This window comes from Neofelis nebulosa, chromosome 2 (assembly GCF_028018385.1).
Source record: "Neofelis nebulosa isolate mNeoNeb1 chromosome 2, mNeoNeb1.pri, whole genome shotgun sequence".
Taxonomy (NCBI): domain Eukaryota; kingdom Metazoa; phylum Chordata; class Mammalia; order Carnivora; family Felidae; genus Neofelis; species Neofelis nebulosa.
Window position 1 is genome coordinate 118,946,698 of NC_080783.1, and position 20,759 is coordinate 118,967,456.

The 20,759-nt window shown below is 49.0% G+C and overlaps 1 protein-coding gene across 1 annotated transcript in view; it reads right to left on the bottom strand.

The window, feature by feature from the left end:
- Positions 1-11,725: 11,725 nt before the first annotated feature.
- LOC131504057 (neuroblastoma breakpoint family member 6-like) overlaps positions 11,726-20,759 on the bottom strand; it is a 30,618-nt gene continuing 21,584 nt past the window's right edge. The window contains 4 exon segments of the mRNA XM_058715999.1: positions 11,726-12,893; positions 16,002-16,216; positions 18,429-18,668; positions 20,243-20,424. Of these exon segments, the coding sequence (XP_058571982.1) occupies positions 16,011-16,216; positions 18,429-18,668; positions 20,243-20,424 (628 nt within the window). The 3' untranslated portion in view covers positions 11,726-12,893; positions 16,002-16,010.

A 20,759-nucleotide genomic window follows, 5' to 3' on the forward strand; every position in this document is an offset into this window, starting at 1 on the left:
TGAAAAGGCTATCACTATATATTCTCCATCAAATTGCTTTTTCTCCTTTGTCCAAGATCAGTTGACTCTATTTATGTAGACCTACTTCTGATTGTGTTCTATGGATCTGTTTGTCTGCGTTTTCACAAATTCCATACTGTTTTGATTACTGTAGATTTATAGCAAGACTCGAAGTTGGTAGTGTCGATCCTTTGGGGATTTTTCTACTTCAGCACAAGAACATGCATAGGTTCATGGAGGTAAAACCTCACAAAATGTGGAGCCCCGGGAGTTTTAAACTCTTAAGCTATTCCACACTCAGCTTCCAGCAACTTGAAGATTTCTATCAGTTGCTGACTCCAGTAAGCTCTTCCAATAAGCTGTGATTTCCTGAATTAGCTTGTCCCTCTAGTTTTTGGGGTCACGTACCCTATGACCTCACTTCTCTGGTCTAAGAAGAGTTGTTAATTTTCAGTTGCATCCGCATTTTTTATTGTAAGGATGACAGTGGTGACTTCCAACTTCTTTTCATGTTGGAGTAGAAACCTAGTTTGATTTTTTTTGAGTAAATAACATATATGTGATGGTTAATATTATTTGTCAACTTGGCTGAGTCAAGGGGTGCTCAGATTAAATACTATTTCTGGGTGTGTTTGTGAGGGTGTTTGGGATGAGATTGGCATTTGAATCAATGGACTCAGTGTTGCCTCCTATTATCTGGCTGGGCATCATCCAATTATTTGAGGACCTGAACAAAACAAAAAGTGGAAAGATTGATCCTTTTTCCATTTTGCCTTTCTGCTTTAGCTGGCACATCAGCTTCTCCTGCTCCTAGATTGGAATCTATACCATTGACTCCCTTGGTTCTCAGGCATTTGGACAGACTGAAAGTACACCACTGGCTTTCTGGGTCTCAAGCTTGCAAATGTCAGATCATGGGGGCTCTTAGCCTTCCTAACTGCACGAACCAGTTCCTCATAATACATCTCTATTGGTCGTGTTTTTCTGGAGAACCCTTACACAATATTACAAAATTGTAAATGTACACATCAATGATTTTAGTATATTTATAGGGTTGTCTGTCACCAGAGTCCAGTTTTAGAACAATTTCTTTGCCTCCCCAAATCCCCTCCAGCCTCTTTGCAGTCAGTCCCTAATCCCTACTCACCATGCCTATACCTAAACACAAGAACAATTTGGAAAACAGACATCATTAAATTTAAATGTTTATTATATTGGGACTTTATACAATGGATCATTTTCTTTGGTGATAACTAGAAGAGAGATTGCATCATAGGGACTTTGTTTGGGGGAACTTAACCTATTAGCTGTTCTACTGCTCTCCTTGAAATGGTTTGCCTGTGCGAGTAAGTGGTACTTGCTATAAAATCTTGTCTGGTAGATCAGGAGAACAAGAACTAAAAAAGCAAAACAAAACAACAATAACAACAAAAACTATGTGCTGCGGAAATGGTGATAAATGCTGAAATCACAGATAATGTTACCTGAAGCTAAGTATTATACCATCTTTATTCGTAAAGAAGTTTGGATGGCGGGGCGCCTGGGTGGCTCAGTCCGTTGGGCGTCCGACTTCGGCTCAGGTCACCATCTCGCGGTATGTGAGTTCGAGCCCCGCGTCGGGCTCTGTGCTGACTGCTCAGAGCCTGGAGCCTGTTTCAGATTCTGTGTCTCCCTCTCTCTCTGACCCTCCCCCGTTCATGCTCTGTCTCTCTCTGTCTCAAAAATAAATAAATGTTAAAAAAAAAAAATTAAAAAAAAAAAAAAAGTTTGGTTGGTAACATTGGAGAGACATTTCTCCAGCACCTGAAATGCCCTTCACAGTGTCCTTTATTTTAAAAGGGCTTGGGAAGAGTCATGTGAAAGTGAGCATAAGATTTTTACTGCACTTCTTTGATTTTTTTCTCTTATAGGAATTAGCATACATGTTTCTGAAAATTAAAAAAATCAGGAAAGTAGAGATATAGAGATATAGAGATAGACGTCTGAATTAGTTGGTTATTGATGCATGTGAGCAGATTACAGAAAGAGTGGTTTAAAACAGCATACATTTGTTATATCACAGTCCTGTAGATTCCGAAATCTAGAATAATGTGTGTGGGTTCTGCGCTCAGAATCTCCCAAGTCTGAAATCCAGGCATCAGCTTGCTGTGATGTGATTTTGTAGACGAAATGTTGGCTCTGTCTCTCATGAGGGGCTGCCCTCACCATCTCCCTCCTCTGGGGTCCAATTCCCTGATCTGATTTCCATCTGTCATGATTGTTTCCACTTACCTAGGTGGCTTAGGAGGAAGGCTAGATCTGTGGGGTCCCAGAACTGATCTCTGCCATCTCCTCCAGGAAGAGAATAAAAGGACAGAGGTCTTCATAAAGAAATGACCCCCATGAGGGCTGACATCCCCCAGCGAATGGAACAGAGGAGGAAACTATAGGGCAGTGGAGGTGCTAAAAGCCCAGATCACGGAAGCGGGACCCACTTCCCAGAAATGTCCCCATTTCCCATTGAAAGCCATCTTGAACGAAGGACTTGATCTCAAAGCTGAATCAGTCTGGTGAGCACTGGGGCTTTCAGAGTCTGCATCCTATGCTCATTGTTTACTAATGGGCTTCTTCCTTACCTGGGAACCTCCTTGGAATTTTTGTCTGAGATGCAGCTTCTTATCCCCATGGAATTTGAACAAGCACCACAGTGACTCTGATGCAGGTGATCTTCAGCCCCACAGCTGGTGCCCAAGGACTGGAGCCCTGTCTGCTGCATGATGTCACATTTCACATCCAACACCCCAGTGGTTCATGCTATTTTCTAACTATTTACAGTATACGTTCTCTATTTTACACGAGGAAAAGGTGCTCAAAGAGATAATTACATCATCCGCCAAAGTGTATGTGACGTATGGTAAAGCTGGTTTTAGAATCCTGGACTGCTTTTTTAATTCTGTACTTTTATTGCTTTGGCACAGATCCGGGATAGGATGTGTTTGGAACTAGAGATCGCTAAAAGGTAGTTATTCCTGGTAAATGTTATTTACCAGCTTGACAAGTATTTACTGAACGTTTTCCCTGGCAGGCTCTTAATGGAGGCACTGCAGAGATGGGGTGAACAAGGCAGACAGAGCGCCCGCTGTCAGGAAAATAAAACCGCACAAGAGCCAGATCTATCTATCTTTAGATATATATATCTGGATACTTTTTAATGTTTGAGAGAGAGAGAGAGAGAAAGCTCTCATACATGTGTGCATATGAGTGTGCATATGAGAGAGAGGGAGAGAGAGAATCTCAAGCAGGCCCCTCACTGTCAGCACAGAGCCTAGCTCGGGGCTTGGTCTCAAGAAAAATGAGATCATGACCTGAGCCTAAATCAAGAGTCAGGGGCTTAACTGACTGAGCCACCCAGGCACCCCAGGAGCCAGTTTTTTATAGATAATCACATAAGTACATTTTATTTGTGATTATGATAAGTATTATTTAATACTTTTTGTGTTCTGTGATCCTAATCTATGAGTCAGTGATTTAAAAGAGAATATAGGGGTATCTGGGTGGCTCAGTCACTTGAGCATACAACTTTGACTTAGGTCATGATCTCACGGCTCGTGGGTTCAAGCCCTGCATCTAGCTCCCCCCATCAGGCTCCCCATGTCGGGCCCTGTGCTCACAGCTCAGAGCCTGAACCCTTCTTGGAATTCTCTGTCTCCTTCTTTCTCTATGCCCCTCCCTCACTTGTGCTCTCTCTCAAAAATGAATAAATAAACATTTAAAAAAAAAACTAAAGTGAATATAAATAACAGAACTATAGAACTGGGATAAAAGATTTGTACCCAGAAAGGCCCTTCTGGTATATTTAACAGTGGAAATATCTACATTTGATCCAAAGTCCTCTGAAATTTACTAATTAATTTATTTTTAAGTTGAGCTTTTAAAACATTTTTTAAAAATTTTATTTAATTATTTTGAGAGAGAGAGCGTGAGCAGGTGAGGGGCAGAGAGAGATGGGGAGAGAGAGAATCCCAAGCAGGCTCCAAGCTGTCAGCGCAGATCCAGATGTGGGGCCCAAACTCACAAACCATAAGATCATGACCTGAGCTGAAACCACCTGGGCCACCCAGATGCCCCTTTAAGTTGAACTTTTAATTTCAGTGTCCCCTGAATTTCAGATGTGGGTTCTTGGAGGGTATGACTCCACAGGAAAGCTTGTAGCCAAGGCCTGTGTGGTGTGTCTGCTGCCATCAAGTGATGAGGGAGTTTGGGAAAATCTCCTCATCTCTCTGGGCCTCAGTTTCCTCATCTGTAAGATAAGGTTGTCATTCAACTTCTCCAAAGTCCCTTGCTGCTCCATCTCTCAGAGCACGAGGGACTGAGGTGCCTGTTAAACATGTCCTGGGGACTGCAGCTGAGACCTGACTTGGTCCCTTGTCTGTGTGTCTCCTGCAGGAGCCCGGCTGAGCCCACACTAGAAACAGGACCGAGGGAGCCGATGGAAGACAGAAAATCAGCAGGTGTGGAGCATGAGAATAACCCAGAGAAGGACAAAGGTAATGGTGGAACGGTGGCTGCCCAAGGACCTGAGAATACGGGCAAGTTGAGCTCAGAACAATCTGGAGAAACTGAGGAACGCATACAGTAGCATCCAACCCTGCAAGGAGCAGCCTGAGGCGAGCAGTGAGGACTGGGGGTGTAAGGCACTCCACCGTGAACGGTGCACCCACCAGGGAGCCCCACAGGACAGACAGGGGTTGGTTTGCACTGCCGGGAAGCACCGTTTCTAAGGGTAGGATGGTGTGACCATGAGGCTCTGCCCCAGTCCCCAAGCTTCGACGTTGGAGCTGCCCTGACAGTGGATGGCCTCCAAGGAAGTGTGGGTTTGAAGGGATCAATGGCTTTTGGATCAGATTTGGAGATGTCCATTCTTACCACAAATCGTTTTGCCCTAAGGCGAGGAGGGGCCAGGGCAGGGGACCCTTGCATCTGAAGTCGTAATACTAATAATATTCTTCTGAATTTCTGGTCAGGAATGTGGAAGGCTTTACACATAATATCTGTTGACCAGTGATTTTCTTGACTATTGGTTGAGTGCTTCATTTTCCTGAGGCTGTGTTCAGAACTTGGAAATCAATACGATTTCCCGAGGAGGACAAAGCAGTGGAAGAACGATGCAAACACAATATGGTAGCTCTCCTAAACTGGGGTGTTGTGTTGTGGCAGAGCAGAGGATTGGAGTGGGGGCCAGGCCCAGGACATCTCTTCCCAATGACAGAGTGAGCCATTGAGAGGAATCCCCGAGGAGAACCCCGTCTTCATCAGAGCTCACCACAGGGCAGTGTCCTGGGACATGGAGAGGGTAGGGCAGGTTCCTCTCTGAGGGAGGGGATTCGCTACGTCTTGGGAGAAAGCAGGGGACCCCTGACTGGACATTTGTGACTGGAATGGAGTTGAGATGGTCAGAGATTGGCAGCAACTTGTATTTGATCAGTGAAAGGAAGTCCCTGAGGGCCTCCTCAGTGCTTGGCTCTGTGCTAGGAACCCCGAATACAGTGGTGAATAACACATTCTCCCAACTGTCCTGGGGCTCTCAGTCTAGTCAACAGGAAGTCATGAGAAGTGTAGTGGTGGTGGGTTCCTTGGAGGAAATGGCCAAAGCTGCCTGGCGATGACCTCGGTGATTGTCCTGGTCTGCCTGTGTGTTTTCCAACAGCTGGGTGACCTGTCCTGCCCAATGACCCAGGGCCTCAGCCAGATTTCAGCCTCCTGGGATACAACAAACACCTGGGTTCTATGTTGTCCAAACCAGTCAACACTGCCAAGGTCTCCAGAGGAAACGGCTGGTATCTGTAGCTACTACCCACTATGTCTTGGCCAGCTGGAGAAACAGAGGCAACTTCCCTAAGTCTTACAGGGTCATCCTCTCCATAATGACCAGTGATGACCCATCTCCTCTAAGTTAAATGCTTTCCAAATTTCAATATTCTTTCTTCTCATCAAAAATAATGTAAATATTGCCCATGTTCCTACAATTGTAGAAGTGGGCAATTTTATCCTCAAATTGTAGATCAAGAACTAAAGTAGGAGGGAGCAAAGCAAGTTTATGAGGAGAAGGAAGGGACCTGGGGCTAAATTCCTTGCTTTCTGATTCCTCGTGGTTGATGAACACAATGACTTTTATACTCTTAGAAACAATAAAATAGTACCTCTGTTTTGCTCCTCTATGTACCCCATTCATTTCTCTCTTCTATAACAAATCTGCTTATCCAGACAACTTAGCACCTGAATTAGGTGAGCTCCATGAGTGCACTTACGGTGCCCCTGAGGGCAAAGCCAATTACACTGGGGGCTCCAGAGGGAAGTTATACATACCCTTCCCAAAGAGAGCCTAAAGATGACTATTCCCAGGTAGCCCTGGTTATCTGTAGATGAGAACATCTATATGTGACCTGCTATCTCTGAACCTACTTGCAGAAAATCAAAATGGTCTTGAGGAAGGAAATGGACAACCCCCAATATGCCCCAGGTAACTCTGAGGGTTTCTGGGCTGTGAATTTTTCTAGTGGCACCTGGAGACCTTAGATCCAGGGAGAAACAGAAAGTACTGCATACAACTATTCCATCCATTCAGGAATGGCAGAATATCCCTTTGAAACATATCATCTATGTTCACGTGGTAGTTGTATAGGTCTCTATTTCTTACTCTCTCTCCTGTTGAGTAACCTACAGACAGTGGACACACATGAACTGACCCAACCCAGGGATTCTTGTAATCAGGTGTTCTCTCCTGCGTGGGTAAGACCCAGGTGAGATGCATATCAGCATTATGTCTGTTGGGCATCATCATGCTGGCAGGTTTTTTGATAGCAAGAGTGGAAATTGGAGAATAAATTCATGTTATATCACATGTTGAGAAAATGGTCCCTGTAGTCAGAATATCTAAGAGTCCATAAGTCCTCAGGAACTTTATTTACTTGGACACTCCATGTGAAAGTCAATGCAATGTAAGCAGAAGGGTTGAAGCCACTATATGCTGTGTCCTGGGAGTCATGACTTTAACACACAGGGAGAGGTTAGTCTCCTCCTCCGTCACCTGCTTCTGAGGCCAGTACACAGAGTATCTGCTGTTCTGTCTCTCTCTACTCCTCATACAGGAGGAAAGATTTTTCCCTCCAAGGGGACAGCTACTTTGCTTTCTGCGACCACTCCCTTGCCTCCCATCAACACCAGCTAGGAAGCAACCATGGTGTCTGATCCTCCTGGTTTCATCTTTTGTCGTTCTTGCCCCACCTGGCACAGCATGGAGCTTCCGGAAGCTGAAAAGAAGGAAGTCCTCCAGGACACGCTGAATGAATGTGTTTTGACTCCTTCCATTGGCCAAGAAGGCCGTGGCTGCTACCAGCCTTACAGGGATGGCACATTCCCATCAGATGAACAGGAATTCAGCTCTGCTCTGGATGTAGCCTGTGAATGCTCCCATTCCAAAAGGGATGAAACTCCACCCGGTTCCCCAAGTAGTGTCCATAATCTTTGTTGCACACACCCTGTGCAGACCAAGAGATTTAATCCGCAGAAGTGGACCATGTACTCACAGACAGTTTCCACCCAGGCTCTAGGATTGAGTTTGAAATAAGACATTCCATGAGTCAGTGAGCTTGGTTCGATTCATGTCTAAGCCATGGCACTTTTATGTCTGAGCCACCGCCCATCGCTGCTCTCAAGCTGGTCCTGCCAGACTCCTATACCTCTCTACCCCAGGCACAGGAGGTGGCTATCAGACCTCCAAATTTTGGATTAATCTCTTATCTCTCTTGCCAGGCTCTGATTTCCATCCTTGAACCATGTTTCTGAATATATGGCCACCCAAGGCTGTTGGAAGCCTTTTCTATATCATAGGAAGTGTCACGATCCAGGTTCACTGTCTCTACCTGGTCTGTCTCTTCCTTTTCTTCTTGTCTCAAGTCAGCTGAGAACCAGGACAGGACTACGTCTATCATACGTTGTATGTTTCTCTGCAGCAAGGCAGGGCCCTGGAACTTCCCGACCCCATGAACAGCCCCAGGTTCTCTGCAGCTTTGAAGATTATTTTGATTTGATGGTGTATAGATTCCAATCGTCAGTTTAATCTCAATGGCTGATTCCTCAAAACCATTAACCTTCGGCATTTCAGATGCAAAAAGCCTGAACATTGCAGCAATGCTCTAGGAAGCAGCCAGGTCGTTCCCCAGGATCTCTGGGAAAAGGGATACAGATCTGTCTTAGGATATTGTGATGATGGCCTGTCATATCAGGGACATTTATTTGCTCAAGAAAGCAATCCCAGTGATTTTTTCCAGGCCTCTACTGAATCCCTCCTGAATGACTTCTCTCACAATTACCTGTTATTACTCTGCTTATATTTCTGTCCTGTGCTACATGAGTGAGCATTTGTGGAGAGGAATCTGCTTAATGGAACTCTTTCTCCACCTTATTTGCAGAAAACAAAATTGATCACAAGGGGCTTACCAGCAAGCTGTGTGTGGGAACCCATTCAGTCCTCACAGGGACACTCCCCACAGGTGTGCGTGTCCTATGAGAGTGGAGAGTGCTGAGACTCAGCAAGGTCACTCCACTTTCCCAAGACCCCCGGCAAGTGCACAGTGGGACATCAGACCCTCACCAGCTCAGGCTCTGTCCTCTGCTCTCCACTCGGTCCTGTCAGGGACTAAATGGGGATGGTGCTCACTCTTTCCTCTTTGCTTTTGTACCAAATTATTTGAAACAGTTATAAATGTAAAGAGAACAGTTGTGAGATGCCCCAAAGACCCCTGTGACCCTGCAGGAGTGCCAGCTCCTACCCTGTCAGTGCACTTTGTGGTGTGAGCAGAGCCAGGGCTCATCCAGCCCCTCCAGGAGCTCAAGGTCTCCAGGAGACGCTCCATGAAAAGCAATCAGGGCTGAGAGGTCCCAGACGATTTGTGTTCTCACTAGGGGTCCCATGGTGGCTCTTCACTTGGCTGCCTGGCACCCCGGTAACCCTGCAGAGCTCTGTGTCAGAGACACTGACAGCCAGGTCTGGGTTTCCATGGGGGCAGGGATGGGACAGGTTAAGACGCGTCTCAGGAGGGTGATGTGTGTGACATGGCCTTGCATTAAGCCTGGGCCACGAGAGGCTATGAGGATGGGCGGAGATGAATGAAGGCAGCATCTCCATTATGCACAGCCCGTCCCCGGTGCAGGTTCTGGTGGGAACATGGGAACAGTGTGTGTGGGCTGTGATTTCCACAGGGGAGCTGCAGGAGTGCTGCCGTGCCCCATCCTCCCTGCACAGGGACCAGCCTTGGAGAAACAGCTGAATCACAACCTACATTCCAAACTCATCTTTTATCCAGGGATTTTCCCCACCTGCCAAACTAATTATATTGGGCAATACTTCAGAAGTTTGATAAAATGTTTTCCCTTTTCTCCTGCAAGTGCATGAGTATTGTAAGCATAGATTTAATACTGCCTGGTAGTTGAGAAAAGAGCAATAAAATGCCATGAGGAAATTAGGAGTGATAATTTTGAACATTCTTAGACCTTCATTCAAAGTAACAATGAGACTGGGAAATGCATCTGAGAAAGAAGGATCTTTATCACACAGGCCTTCCCAGGATAAGGGCAGCTGAATATCTCAACACATACTTCCAAGCTTAGGGATTAACCTAGAGAGTCAGTAACACCGCTCATTACCTGGCCCCTAAATAGCCAGGGGCCGGAGAATACTGTGGACTCCAGCTGGTTGGCATTGAGCCAGGTGTGGGAGCCAGAGGCCCCAGAGGGGTCAGCACAGCCCATGCACTTAGAGGAGAGGACAGCAGGGAGGGCTTTTCAGGAGGGAACCCAGGTGAATGATGGCAGAAAGAGAGTGGGGATAGCTCAGAATGTGCCTGAGGCCTGCTGAGGACAGCTTGGGCTCCTGGGATTGGAAGGAAGGTGGCAAGATGTGGAGCGCCAGAGGAGGGGCTCTGGGGGAGGCACAGTCACCACTGCAAGGGGGCAGACCTGGGTGAAGGTAGCATCCTGTGGAGGCTTGTGGTGAAGAGAAAGAATGAAGCGACTGGTAGATGTGAAAGGTACTACTGGGAGAAGACAGGATCCTAAGAGCAGAAGGCACACTCTGCCTCTCCTCAGTCCTTGACATCTGTTAGAATGACTGCACCAAAGAGAGAGATCCAGACACTGGTGTCCGCTAAGCCACTCAGAGCACTCACTCGTTCCTACAGGGAACTTTGTTGCTCCTTCCAGAAAGCCCAGACACATGAAAGGGAAAGTGGCATAGCAGACATGTATTCCAAGGTAACAGAAACAGAAACAGTCAGATTTCAGCTTACAGCCATCAAAAACCCAGGAAATCTATAAAAAATGACATTCTGGCCTGAATTTAATGTACCTAATGAAGCATTTGTAGATATGAAGAATATGAACTGTCACTCAAGAAACACACAACTCAAGGGGCACCTGGGTTGGCTAAGTCAGTTGAGTGTCTGACTTGGGCTGAGGTCATGATATCATGGTTCATGAAGTCAAGCCCCACATCGGGCTCGCAGCTGTCAGCACAGAGCCTGCTTTGGATCCTCTGTCTTCTTCTCCCTGGTCCTTCCCCACCTGTACTCTCTCTAAAATAAGTAAAACATTTAAAAACAAACAAACAAAAAGTTCTTCTTTAAAAAAAACCACAACTGGGGCGCCTGGGTGGCGCAGTCGGTTAAGCGTCCGACTTCAGCCAGGTCACGATCTCGCGGTCCGTGAGTTCGAGCCCCGCGTCGGGCTCTGGGTTGATGGCTCGGAGCCTGGAGCCTGTTTCCGATTCTGTGTCTCCCTCTCTCTCTGCCCCTTCCCCGTTCATGCTCTGTCTCTCTCTGTCCCAAAAATAAATAAAAAACGTTGAAAAAAAAAAAAAAACAACAAACCACAACTTAAAAGAGAAATGGGCAAGAAATAAGAAATGAGAAACCAGAATTAGTAGAACTAGGAAAACCCTGAAGAAAAGAAATTCTCTGATAAAGAGGCTGATCGACAAGGTTCATAAGGGCAACATTTGTCCCAAATCATAGGAAACAATGAGTACAGAAATTAAAGCATCAAACAGAATGGAAATGAATAAAAGATATTAAGAAAGGAGCAGAGAGGGAGTCACAGATGCCTGGGAGAGACAGAGGGGAAGAGACAATGCTAAGACCCACCCTCACAGATATAAATTTTGTTTATTTTTTAATGTTTATTTTTGAGGGAGAATGAGAACGTGCATGGGGGAAGGCCACAGGGAGGGGGACAGAGGATATGAAGTGGGCTTTGTGCTAAGCAGGCTCTGTGCTGGCAGTAGACGCCTTGAATCGAGGTTCGAATCACGAATGGCGAGATCATTAACTGAGCCAAAGGTGGACGCTTAACTGACTGAGCCACCCAGGCACCCTAGAACTAATAGATTTTCGAGAAAAAGAGCAAAACCTCTGATGCTGCATACGCCTTCCCCACCACCAAAAGAAGCCAATTTACATCCCATGGAGAGAAAACCAATTTACAGTCTACATCCCAACCAAACATACAAAGCAAGGCAATATATTTTAATGCACATCCAGACACACATATGTACTCTTGCCCGTAGGGGAAAGAAATATAGCCTAAAAGATACAGAGACTCAGGAGTAAATACCAGAAGAGAACCAATAACATTTACATCACGATGGTGATGGATTGGAGCCCTGAAGGAAACGTAATTCACCAGTCCCCAGTGATTGTCAAAATAAACACTTTAATGATATAGAACGGGGAGGGAGTGTTCTTTTCCACAGCACAATGCCAGCAAATACACATACACAAGGATGATACAATTAGAATTTTTCCAACATACAAACAGATACGGTTGTGACACACTGCAGGGATCACTAAAAGATGGTAACATTGTAGAGACAGACTTTACAGAGAGCATCTTCGCACATTCTCAGATGTCACACCCAAACAGAAGACCATAAACGATCTGATAGGCCCCCCATAGAAGGCAACCAGTGCTGCTCTCACAATGATGGTGATGGCAGACTAGACGCTCTGGGTCTCTGGGTGGGCAGAGCTGGGACACACACAGGATTAACTAGGGAACGCCCAGGGGAAAAGGGTTAGCCTGAATTTAATCAGGAGGAAGTGATCAGACACCTTCAGGATGCAGACCATCAAGCCAGACATCTGGCCTGTCCCCTACAAACAAGGAAGTGTCACCACCACCAGAGACAGCCACAGAAAGGTGAGGAGATGTTTGGGGTTCGAAAGGACTACACAATTACGATAGCACAATCTTCTGAGTCCTTTGGAACCCAAGATATCTCTTCTCCTTTTTGTCGTCTTATTTGTGCTGTGGACACTGGCTGTTTGAAGAAAGACAGGCCCGATGTCTTGTTCCATGGTCGAAATTCTGTAGTTGTCTGATCCCTACCTCGTGCTCAGATTCAGGCTAAGCCTCTTCAGCAAGAACGCTGCGTAGTTAATGCTGTCTGCTCCTGGCACAGCCCAGCTGGTGGCCCAGAATGTCCAGTTTGACATGGGGTCTATTGCCACGTTGCTCCAGCCTCCGCTTATCCGCAGTATGGAATGGAGAGGAGCCAGACTGAAGGTGTCTCACAAGGGCGTGTGGTCTGGGCATTGGTTGCCTCGGCGACTTATCACGACTGGAGTCAGAAGAGCGAGAGTTCCTCTCATCAAACCAGACTTTTGGAGTAAAAATCCCAGAGAGTGGCTTGTGATCGAGATGTCGATTCTCAGCAAAGGATCCCTCGCATGTTCTGTTTGGGCTTTAGCTTGATTTGCTGCTTTAGAGTTCTTTTCAGCAAGTGGAGAATGATGGGGTTTTATGATGGGGTTTCGTTTAAATGAGGAGTATCTTTTCTTAGTTCCTGGAGTCTTTGGTATCTGAGACAGAGAGAGAGAGAGGCAGAGGAATCAAATGTGAGTCTTGTTCAGGTCCTGCTGACGGCTGAGCCTGGAGGGATGGCTCCGTGGTGACAGAGGCCAGGGGCGAGCTGAGCCCCCGTGCAGAGAAGGAGCTGAAGGGGGGTCTGCAGGCAGGCTGAGGGGGAGAGTGAGAGCCACAAGTCTGAAGCAATAGCCCCCTCAATTGCATCCAGCCTACACTGTAGGATGCAGGGACCCCTGTGCTCCCCGCAACAGGCGCCTGGTGGCATCCCAGCTCAAGGCTGCCCTGAGCTGTTGCCAGGTCCCGAACATCCCTCCCTCAGCAGCCACCTCACCCTGGAACCCCCTTCATCAGAAGCAAAGTGATGGCTTTCTCATGTCTCCCATGGAGGGATGTGCTTACCCCCGACACACACGTTCAGAAACAGACTGCTGAAGGAAGGAGGGGGCCCTCTGCAGACAAACATACCCCTTCTCACCCTGCCCTGGTCTTCTGAAGGGGGAGGCCAGGCTATGGAATGAGCCCCAGGATGTGAGATGCAACAGGGGTCTCAGACTATGTCCCAGTTCAGTCCTGCCGTGTGCAGATAAAGAATCGTGAGGGGCTGATAAGGACCACCTGTAGCCGTGTGACCTGTGCCTGACACCCTGGAACTGAAACCCAGGCTTCGGGCCCTTCCCATCCATGTGGGGGTCGGGAGACGAAAGCCTCTGATCTGGGGGTGTGGGCAGGCAGTAGACGCTGTTGGCCGCTTGGCTGGATGGAATTAAGGCTTTGCACAGAAATCCTGCCCCAAAGGGGCTGAAAAGAACCCCAAAGGGAGAAACTCCAAGGGGAATGACGAAAAGAGCGGGGAGTGTACCCAGGGCCTCACCCCTTTTTGCTCAGGGACCCCAACAGCCCCTGCAGGGCACCTCACGCCAGGATACACCTGAGGGAACGTCTAGGAATATTCTCAGTGGAGACACTCGGAACTCTGCAGAGAAAACGGAAGAGCCTTCCTTTTAGTCGTCTAGGTTCTCCTCGCACGTTTCCCAAACTGTCCCTGAGGAGAGAGTCTCTCGGTGTTGACACTAATGTAAACGAGGGCCTGCAAAGGGCAGAGGCAGACCTAAGCTTCTTTACTGAGGTTTTATATGAGGAGAAAATTTGATTAAAACATTTCCTTTCCATCTGCAGTGCACCTGTCAGGAGGCTGGGAAACGCATTAAGTGAAGAGTCAACCGTGATTTTCATTGCACGAGGAGGAAAAAGAGCCCTGAATTCCATTACTGGTAATCAGGGAAGGGAGTGTTGTTCTTACACTGGGTTTCTAGGCAACATTTCTTTCTTACTGCATCCTATAGTATAAAAATTGTGAGACACTTGGATCCAGAAGAGGGAGTATTCATCGAATTCATTCATGTGTCTTTGTCCTCTTCTTTCTCTGGGCTCTATTGAGGGAGGAATGTCAACTCCATCAGGGGCTGATACTCAGCTTGTCCACAAAATGAGTGACACACACACGGGCTCCTTCTATATGGCTTATGAACATCCTATAGATCCACAGTCCTTCTGATTCCTAGGTGCATACCAGCAGAGCTTTAAAACATCTCCCGTTACCCACACCCCAGCCCAGAATATTGAAATCAAAATCTCAAGGTATTGGGTGAGGGCATTCACGTGAGTTCAAAGCTTAGTCAGTGTTTCTTTCACGACAGCGTGATTTAGAACTATTAGCTAAGCTACTCTGTTTCAGACCACGGTGTTCTTGTCCTCATCTCTGCCACCATGACGATACCGGCCCTAAAGATTTTGGTCTTCCTTCGGACACCCTCCCATGAATCCCTGTTCTCAGCTGGACTTGTATGAGGCACACACAGATTGTCTCGTGTTCCCCTGGATCTCGCGGGGACTTCACACAGCTGCCCAAAGTTAATTCAGTCAATGCTCGCGAATGTGCTCTGGCCGGAGACTCAGCTCAGTTCCTTTCGGTGGATCCTTTTATGAACCAGTTGAGCATGTAGACACGGTAACGGCAGTGAAAAGGGAAGACAGGTGGATGCCTGCACATCTCATGTCTGTGCAGGTTGGAAACCTGGCCTCTGCATCTGTGTTTGGCCAGTGTCCCTGTAGAGTGCCATGACTGTGTCCACCTGATGCCAGCTCTCTTGAGGTCCCAAGGAGAGTACACTGAGTCCTGGAAACCCCACACACATTATCACAGGCCTGCTCACCTGGGGCCGAGGACAAACCTGACCCCAGGCAGGCCGTGTGGCAGTCCCAGAGGTGACCCATGTGGTCGTGTAGTTTTTGTCGGGGTGCTCTTTCTCCTCAGTTTTAACACTTCTTATTCACATGGAGAAGCTGAGGGGTAAGTGTCGTCCTAGGTCGTGTTCCCGGAAACACCCCAGAGGAGAAGCCATGTGCAAGAGACATTAAGACGATGTTCCTGATGGGGCATCTAGGTGGTTCAGTCGGTTAAGCATCTGACTCTTGGTTTTGGCTCAGGCCACGAGCCCACAGTTTGAGGCTTCAAGCCCTGCATCTGGCTCTGTGCTGACAGTTCAGAGCCTGGAGCCTGCTTGGGATTCCCTTCCACTCTCACTGCCCCTCCCCGACTCCTGCTGTCCCTGTCTCTCTCAAAATAAATAACTTTAAAACAAAAATTAAGAAAAAAAAAAAAAAAAGACAATGCTCTGGGAGAAAGAGGTCATGGAGCTGGGGAAGCAAGGAAGGAAGTCAAAGAAGCCACGAAAGTGGGTGCCTTCTACCAAAGTGCCACGTGTTTCGTGACACATGTAAATGATGCTGGTCTGCTGAGGGGGGCCGTGGGGCCTAATTCTCCGCGGCCGTGAGGGCATGGGAGAGGGAATCCCAGGACAGCCCCCGTGGGGACACAGCACAGCTCACATGGCACAGCTGATGGAGATGGGAGGGCCCCCAAGGTGGCAGTCCCCCGTGGCAAACAGAGGCAGGACCAGACAGAGGCAGGACCAGACAGAGGCAGCGGCAGCTGGGGGAGGGACCAAAGGAGGAAGAGAAAAACAGTTTGGGGTGTGGGCGGAGCTATAATCTAACAGAGCAACAGGAATCCATACTCCAAGAGCCACGGACGCCATTACCTCTGTGCCCTAAGCTTGAAGGCCACGGAATCTGCACGCGAGTCTGCCCTCGCCAAACTGCACTTTTCTCTTGATCATCTTCTGTTTCATCACACCCAGGGCATTAACGTGGCCAAAGACTTGACCTGCACACTGGTTGGCCACCGAGCCCTCAGCAGCGTCACCCTCCAGCTTGGGAGGGTTCTTCACACCCATGGAAGCTTCCAAACCCTGCTCTGAAAATAAAAGCACATCAACAGGATGCACTGTTAGTCATGATCTTCCTGTGACCAAATCCTCTACCTACGCTGACATCGAATAAGGACGGTGGGCAGGACGAGAAAGGCCATCGGGAAGTTCACGTGTGAGGGGCGCCGAGGGACACGCTTTGATTACAGCCTCTGTTGTTGACCTCTCTCACGCTACCCTGTAAGGATAAGAGCACGAGGAGGGCAACATGCCCCCAGCGCCAAAAGTGAAATTGAGAAAAGTAGAATTGGTCAAAACACACAGTTCTGACAAAGAAGAGACAAAGGCCAGGAGATGGTGCTCAAAAGAGACTGTCCTATTCAAGGGAGGAGTCAAAGTTGAAGGCAAGCCTTTTGAGAGTCACCGGGAAACCAAAGCTGGGGAATTTACAGAACACACCCCAATATTTGATATATTTCATATATGTACACTATGCAGAGCATACACACCGAATATATGTAATGTGTGTGACATAAGACATAAATATGTGTGTCTATAAGCACATTCTTATCTAATTGAGTAAATGGGCAGTTAAGGGTTGGGGGACATCGAGCATAAAGTTCTAAACACTCTTCGGTCAGTTGCAAGTGGAAAACATAGACAAATCTGAGAAGGATGAGAAGAGTTGTGGCAAGAAACAGGTGAGCTGTTAAGCACCAGGGAAGAATTACAGGGCAGATCAGGCTGAGAATCAAACAGAGTAAAACCACCTGCCCCAGAGTGATAGTTTGTCTTCCCCCAAATTCATCTGTGGAAACCCAATTCCCAACGTGATGCCGGGTGGGGTGGGCCTATGGGAGGCAGATCCCCCCAAGAAAGGGATCTGTGCCCTATGAAAGTGACCCCACAGAGCTCCCTCACCCCTCCACCCTGTGAGGACAGAGCAAGAAGGCGGCCACACATCACCAGGAAGGAGGTACCACCAGGCGCCCAATGTGCCACTGTTTGATTTTGGTTCTACTCAGCCTCCAGAACGGGAGACACAAATCTCTGCTCTAAGTCACGCGGTCTATGGCAGTTTTGTTATCACAGCCTGAATGGACTAAGAAACCCTCCTTGGACAAAAGTCTGGCATGGAGCCATGTTTCCTGCTGAGGCCTGTGTGGAAGGTGAGCCACAGAGAGGGACTGAGCCAGCAGGAGAGTCTGGGCCGGGACCACGGGAGTCAGGGAGAAGTGGCAGAGAGGCAAGAGGGAGAAGACAGTAAGAACCTCCCATCCTAAGCCACCTGTCAGGGCTGCGCTTCCCTGAACTCCCACTGAGGCGTCCTCTGGAGCATCTCCGCGAGGCGACAGGGCTGTGCCCTGGTCACCTCACTTGGGAACTGTGTCTCCTCTTTTCTCAGATGAAGTCGGCGCCTCAAGGAGGACACCCAGGCTCCAGGAGGGACACCAAGGGTGGGAGGGTAAAGACGACACAAGCCAGGGGAACGCTGAAACGCTCGGTCTTCATGAAATGTGAGCTGACGCGGATCCTGATGACAACGAAGCTGGGGACGTGCTCGTGGAGATGAGGGGGGACAAGAGGAACTAGATGAAGTATTGGAGAACGGAGTGTGCACTTTAGGAAACTGGCCCCTTATAGTTGCAGAGAAGGGAAACCAGGCAAATGCATGGGAAACTGTCGTGGGGCCAGTATTTCCACTGCTACTGTGAGCGCCTAACAGGGAATATTGGCTGCCTGATGGATGTTGAAGGAGAGAAAACACTGGCCCACAAGCCTTGCTGAGAGAGTCCGGGAAGATGGGGTCCAGCGAAAGCGGAGCCAGTTAAGAACAGCTCTAGCACACGTGAAACAATGCCACGGAACCATTTTCCAAGTGTTGAGACACCACAAAGACACAAGAATTACGCATTACAGATTCATCGATGTTCTCAAGCCATTTTGCTCACTCGGGCCCCTGGAAATTATGTAGCTTCATGCTCCCAGCATGGATGGGATGGAGATCCCATTTTCAATGGTTTCAGATGAAGGGTCCGAGGGGGACATACATGAGATGATGAATAACTTGGCCAGTAAACAGCCAGGAGGCTGAAACCATGGCACCTGGGCAGACAGAGCTGACCCTCAGCCCCAAGCTCTTTGGAGCTGGAGCGTTGTGAGTTTGGAGCTGGGCAAAGCATGCCTGCAAGAGGCCCCATTGCTGCCCCCGCCCACAACCCTGTGACTAGAGCTTCCTACTCCCCCCGCACGTCTCACCTTGGAAGAGCGGCCGTTGGCTCCCAGAAACCATCGTGGCTGCCAGTCTCCTGATGGCGGGGGAGGGGCGGAGCCTGGCTCTGCGGTCACCACAAGCCAACTGCTGGTCCAGCTGCCCTGGCACGGAATTGGCCACCTGGGTATTGGACGGTGGCGGTGCTTGTGAAGCTTGCACCTCCGGCCTTGGGAAAGTCAAGTTTCCACTCGATGGCCCTTCGGGACCGGGCACCTGCATCGGGGCTGAAGCAAGAAGACACTTCAGTGGACAAAGCCCAGTTTTCTTAGCACTGCCAGAACTTCCATTTGTGATGTCCTCCCGCCCCGTCCCCCACTGTCTGTGAGACCAGCCAGTGAGCAGGTACAAAGGCAGACGTCATGGAGACGAAGGCGATGTCACCGTTGTGTCTATGCCTGGGCATGCTGAGATGGCAAGTGTCCAGGACGCAAAGTCCCTGAAGGGAAGGTCACCCCCTGGAGTCCAGACGGCTTTGCATGGGAGGCGAGCTCATGCCTATTATTCTGCAGTAGTACCCTTCGTCCTACAGCCTAGAGAGAAGGTTCTAGAGAGGCCTCAGAGCAGAACGAGAAAGAATTGCTGATATGTGCTCCAAAAGAAAAAAGAAGAGGGGGAGAATCGGCCTCAAGGCTTCAGATGCCTGTTTCTCCCTGGCTGGCCCCAGTGCAGGGAGGCTGGGGCAGGGCAGCCCTCCTGGGGCGACCCTGCGGCAATCACAGCCCACACACACTGTTCCCACGTTCCCACCAGAACCTGCACCGGGGACGGGCTGTGCATAATGGAGAGGCGGCCTTCATTCATCTCCGCCCATCCTCATAGCCTCTCGTGACCCAGGCTTAATGCAAGGCCATGTCACACACATCACCCTCCTGAGACGCGTCTTAACCTGTCCCATCCCTGCCCCCATGGAAACCCAGACCTGGCTGTCAGTGTCTCTGACACAGAGCTCTGCAGGGTTACCAGGGTGCCAGGCAGCCAAGTGAAGAGCCACCATGGGACCCCTAGTGAGAACACAAATCGTCTGGGACCTCTCAGCCCTGATTGTTTTCATGGAGCGTCTCCTGGAGACCTTGAGCTCCTGGAGGGGCTGGATGAGCCCTGGCTCTGCTCACACCACAAAGTGCACTGACAGGGTAGGAGCTGGCACTCCTGCAGGGTCACAGGGGTCGTTGGGGCGTGGAGCAACTGTTCTCTTTGCATTTACGACTGTTTCAGATCATTTGGGTAGAACTGGGTGCTCTGGTACACAGGGAGGCAGGCGCCCCAGGAGAAACAACTAGCAGCTCAGCAACGATTTAACAGATGCAGCCAATGTGGAGCTGACCACAAACCTGTGTGGAAAGCCAGGGAGTTTGTAGGAAGCCACACAAGAAATACAATTGGCAGCAGAATTGCACAAGTAGCAGAGGTCTCCTTTTGGAACAAAACAAAATCAGGAAAAAACAAAGGAGGACTGTCACCCAGCTGTCTCCGGGTAAGACAGCGGTGGCTGAGATTCTGAACCCTTTTTTCCATTTTCTCCATTTCTCCTCTCGAGCCTCACTTGGTACCAACAGCCTGCATGTCGGACGGGGCCGGGGAACAGAGGGCAGCCTGGGACAGAAGGAAGGAAAGGGCTCTGAGCCACAGGATGCCTTTTAAAGAGTGAATCCGAGAGCAGAGTTCAAACTGGTACGAGCCTACAGGGCCTGTTGGCAGGGATGCAACTCTCAGCCGATTCAGGTTGTTGAAGACACAGAGGACAGGCTTCCTGGGACCCCAGCAGGAACTTCGTGCCCCCCACAAGAACAGGACTCACCATCTACATCCACGCCCAAGAAGACTTCCTCTTTATCAAAGGTGAATGAGGCACTCCTATAAGGCCTATAGGTGTCTGACAGGTCATGGCCAACGCAAGGAGTTAAATGACATTCCCCCACTGAGTCCTGTGGGACTTCATCCTCTGGGGCCACTGGCAGCTCCCTGCAGAGCCTGGTGTTGCTGGGAGGACGAGACATGCAGAAAGAAGGTTTAGTCAACATGCAGTGCCAGCTTGTTTTGAGGGCAGGGCGGAGAGACTGGTCACAGAACACAAGCGGGATCCCCACAAAGGGAAATGAAGCAGTCTGCCTGCAGCTGGGGCCACAGTGTGGGTGCACCCGGGATAGGTGCGGGGGGAGGGGGGGCGGGGACGGGGCAGGTGCTCAGGGCATGGCCTGAGCGCCAGCTTATGGGGCAGGAGTCGGAATCACCCCAGGGCACAACAGTCATGACCCACAGCACACCAGAAGACGATAAAGCAGCATCAACACTTTGGCATACACTGTGTGGAGATT